The 5,000-nt window shown below is 44.2% G+C and overlaps 1 protein-coding gene across 1 annotated transcript in view; it reads right to left on the reverse strand.

Moving 5' to 3' along the window:
- Positions 1-5,000, reverse strand: part of tcf4 (transcription factor 4) — a 101,296-nt gene that overhangs the window by 12,069 nt on the left and 84,227 nt on the right. The window contains exons 11-13 of the mRNA XM_079756220.1: positions 4,295-4,373; positions 1,412-1,494; positions 555-758 (exon numbers count right to left, since the gene is read on the reverse strand). Coding sequence (XP_079612346.1) covers positions 555-758; positions 1,412-1,494; positions 4,295-4,373 — 366 coding nt within the window. The remainder of the gene's footprint in view (positions 1-554; positions 759-1,411; positions 1,495-4,294; positions 4,374-5,000) is intronic.

A 5,000-nucleotide genomic window follows, 5' to 3' on the forward strand; every position in this document is an offset into this window, starting at 1 on the left:
GTAACCCTTCAACGTCACGCCTAAGGGACCGGTCCACGCACACCTCTACCGGCGGCGAGGTGTGTGTGGACGTGTCGAGCTCTGCCTGGGCAGCGTTGGACTGGGGAGTGAGAGAGGGTTCCGCTTATACTTGGAGTACACATATAGTGTTACACCACAGTTTGTTTCTGTATGAGCGGATATGTGGAGCTCCTTCTGGACAGCTCTTGATTTTGATGATCGTGTCCGAGGGAGCGTTAGGCTTCCCTGGGACACCTATAGTGTAATGCCATGGTTTGGCTCACTACAGCGCTCACTCACAACGTCTTCACTAAAAAAGTATCAGGAAGTTGCCTTGGGTCGTAACACGTGCCCCCCTTCCTAGAAATCTCAACCAAAACACATTTTTTGTCTCATATAAATACGTCATAGTGTTCAAATTCCAACTGAAACTGTGGGTTCACTTACACTTTAAGATACACCAGTGTGTGTGTGTGTGTGTGTTTGTGTGTGTGTGTGTGATAATCTCCACACACACCCTTTGGGCCATTTTGGTTCTCGATGCTGAATCTTACCATGAGGGCGTGTCTGTTGCTAGGCAGCAGGCCGGTGCCGTACCCGCCCATGCCTCCGTTGTGGGCGTGGCTGGTCGTGACCATGTTGTGCATGTCGCCGTGGTTACCCCCGCCCCCCATGGCGGGGGAGGGGCCGACCGCGTGGCTCCGCAGCACGTGGATAGCATCGTCCAAACGCTCCAACCGGTCCTCAATACGACTCTGCTGCAGACAGACAGGCAGACAGACAGACAGACAGACAGACACACACACACACAGACAGACAGACAGACAGACAGAGAGGTATACAGACATATGGATAGACCAACAGGAAGAAAGACAGGCAGACAGACAGGCAGACGGACATGTGAACAAACAGATAAACAGACAGAGGACAGGTAGATTAGTGTATGTGTCAATGTGAAGTTATGTGCATCACATGAGAAACTGTTTGAATGTATCCGTGTGTGTGTGTGTGTGTGTGTGTGTGTGTGTGTGTGTGTGTGTGTGTGTGTGTGTGTGTGTGCGTATTTAACCAAGGAATAATATGCATAGAATATGTTATATATAGTATCTAGTATAGTGTATAGTTCATATAATATATCTAGTACAGTGTACAGTATATATAATATATCTAGTACAGTGTACAGTATATATATCTAGTACAGTGAACAGTATATATAATATATCTAGTACAGTGTACAGTATGTATAATATATCTAGTACAGTGTACAGTATGTATAATATATCTAGTACAGTGTACAGTATATATAATATATCTAGTACAGTGTACAGTATGTATAATATATCTAGTACAGTGTACAGTATATATAATATATCTAGTGCAGTGTACAGTATATATGGCATGTATGTAGTACCAGGGAGTGCAGTGGAGCTTCATAGTTATTAGGTGAGGTCGGTCCAGGCCCTCCGTTCCTCGACCACGCCCCCGAACCGGCCGCTAGGATACAGGAGACAAGGAAACATCAGAAGGAGACAGGAGACAAGGAGACGTCCGTATGTCAAAGAGCAGTTGTTCATTGTAGTTAAGATCTGAACTGAAACAACACAGTCATCCCACAAAACATCAGATCCTTGTGGAGGACACCAGAGCATGAAGAATGGAGAGAGAGGAGTGATGGATGGAGAGATGGAGGATTTTAGAGATAGAATTATGGATGGAGAGATGGATGGATGGAGAGATGGATGGATGGTTGGAGAGATGGAGAGGTGGAGAGATGGAGAGAGAGGAGAGATGGATGGAGAGATTAAGGATTTTAGAGATGGACTGATGGATGGAGAGATGGATGGTGAGATGGATGGAGAGATGGAGAGATGGATTGCTGGATGGATGAGGGGGGGGACTGGGTTGCTAGAGACAGTAGTCTCTCCCCTGTTACTCTTCACCTAAGAGATTACACTCTCACATATCACGCGACTCATATGCTAATAGAAGCCTTTGTCTGATCATGTGTTCTTCCAATGGCTACGGCTGGCTCATTAGCATGAGTAAACAGCCTTTATGTCCCTCTTCCCTCTCCCTGTATTGTGCTGGAGTGGTGCTTTTATGAATGAACAGGTCATATTCACCAGTCAGGGGTAATGAAGTTAACATAGAGCGAGGAGATACCTTTGTGTACACAAGGTCTCTCTCTCGCTCGCCAGATAACCAGCTGAATCTGGTGTATTCCGTGTTCTGTAGTCTAAAGCTTGTGTTGTCATTGTACTGGCATCATAAGAACTCATTATTGATATGTTTCCTTCAATGTAGCTATAATATTACATTATTTTCTTTCCTGGTGGCAGATCAGTTTAATTAAAAGATAGTACATTAAGTTGATCATGTATATATTATACATTTTCATACACTATCATTTGAATTCATTAAACCAACTCAAGCGTTAGGTCTGTTTAGGAGGCAGGCCACTGCAGAGGAACATACCAGAAAGAAACCAGGCCATGACATCACTACTCCTAAATAGAATCAACTCTTTCCCAAATTCACTTCCTGTTTAGTGTGGTAACCAGGGTGACGGTGGTTGTCATGGAGCGCTGGTAAAGAGCGCAGAGGGTCTGGGACCACAACAGGGAACGCTTTCATCCTGGTCTAAGCAGCTTCTCTAGACTCCTCCTCCTCTTCCCTCTGCTCCAGTCCTCCTCCTCCTCCTCCTCCTCCTCCTCCCTCTGCTCCTCTCCTCCTCCTCCTCCCTCTGCTCCAGTCCTCTTCCTCCTCACTCTCCTCCTCCTCCTCCTCCTCCCTCTGCTCCTGCCTCTGCTCCTCCCTCTGCTCCTCTCCTCCTCCTCCTCCCTCTGCTCCTCTCCTCCTCCTCCTCCTCCTCCCTCTGCTCCAGTCCTCTTCCTCCTCACTCTCCTCCTCCTCCCTCTGCTCCACTCCTCCTCTGTCCCTCTCTCTATATGTCTGTACTATCACTCTGTCCCTCTCTCTATATCTCTGTACTATCACTCTGTCCCTCTCTCTATATCGCTGTACTATCACTGTCCCGCTCCCTATATCTCTGTACTATCACTCTGTCCCTCTCTCTATATCTTTGTACGATCACTGTCCCGCTCCCTATATCTCTGTACTATCACTCTGTCCCTCTCTCTATATCTCTGTACAATCACTCTGTCCCTCTCTCTATATCTCTGTACTATCACTGTCCCTCTCTCTCTATATCTCTGTACTATCACTCTGTCCCTCTCTCTTTATCTCTGTACAATCACTCTGTCCCTCTCTCTATATCTCTGTACTATCACTCTGTCCCGCTCTCTTCAACTCTCTCCCTATCTATCTCACTCCATCCAAGGAGCGTGTGACAAATGGGGACATGAAGTACTGACAGGACATATCTTAACTCTATCCCTAATTCTCTCCTCTCTCTCTCTCTCTCTCTCTCTCTCTCTCTCATTAGCTTGTTTTCATTGTGTGTTTTACGTGTTCTCTTTTAGTTCCCCCTTTTCTTTTCTCCCTCCTGTCCTTTATTCGTGTTATGGTTTCATTTACATATGCTAATGAGTGCATAATCACCTGGTTATATTCATGTGCAAATACAAATATACGTATTAAAACCCCTGTAGAATTAGCCCGGTATATTAATTAGCATGTTGCGTGGCTTTAATAAGCTCCTAATTTGTAATGGAAAGTGAAGTTAGTGTGACACAATGATAAACACCACTTAAGGTCCGCCAGCTCCTCATAGGTGTAGGGGGGGGGGGGAGGGGGGGGTGTCAGGTTTGGTAAAACCGGTAGTTTGTAAGCGATTTGTCGGAAGTGGTTGTTCTAATTAAGGCAATCCGTCATGAGGCGGCGACATCAAACGCTTTTGTGGCTCCGAATATGAGAGACGAATGCATCTCAGCCGATGTAACGCACAGAGGCTTTCTCTGGGGAGAGTCTACTCCGCCGCTAGCAGGAACAGTTAGCATGACCCTAGGCTCTGCATGGGCACACCGTCCCACCCCTCCCCCTTATTGTTTGTTGTACGTCCTGGCACTTAATACACGCACTTATTGTAGTTATAGCACTTAGTCGTGTAGCGTCTTAACCTAGCTATCTTTGTTGTATACGGGGAATGGGTTCTACTAGCAATTCTTGGTTCTTGGCACTTGGTTCTATGAGCGTCCTTACTGTACCAACAGCAATATATTGTTTCACCTTCTTCGGACAAATGTACTTATTTTTTTCGCGCGTGCTAAATGCACTCGATGTAAATGTGTGACGGGGTGGAGGGTATTTGATGATGGAAGAGCATGTGACCTACCTGTGAGGGTGGGGGGGGAGCCGACCGGGGTGGAGGGGTTGGACGAGAAGCTGTTGTTGGTGTGGTCGGGGGAGTAGATCTGGAACAGCATTATCAACATTATGTACTGGCGTACTGTCATATATATATACATCATTTATATTTATACATTATGTTATCGTTAGTATCCACATTATATTCATTATACATATACATTATATAATCATCAGTTTATACATTCTATACATTAATATATTATGATATCATCAGTATATACGATATATAAATTTTATATTATATATCATCAGTATATTGATTGTAGATGTTTTGTTTTAAACATGCTGTAATCGTCAGTATATAAAGGCACATTCTAGCTCCCAATGCTTCAACACTCAATCAAATATAATACAATAAAAACAAATCCAATCTAATCTAATCTCATTCAAACAAATCTAGATCTATACTCATTAAATCTAATTTAAACTATTGTAAACTCATACAAATAAATCTAATTGAATCTTATGTTAGCTTTTGTTATATAATATAACATAATCCAATTTAAATGAATGTAGTTCAGTGGATGCATTTAACAATGATCTAGATTCATTCATGGACAGTGAACAGGCCTCACTGGACTAAAGGACAACAGGTAGTTATGACAGCGCTTGTGAGCATGCACGTGAGAGTGCACGTGAGAGTGCATGTGAAAGTGCATGTGAAAGTGCAT

The sequence above is a fragment of the Pollachius pollachius genome (genome assembly GCF_949987615.1).
Source record: "Pollachius pollachius genome assembly, chromosome: 18".
NCBI lineage: Eukaryota > Metazoa > Chordata > Actinopteri > Gadiformes > Gadidae > Pollachius > Pollachius pollachius.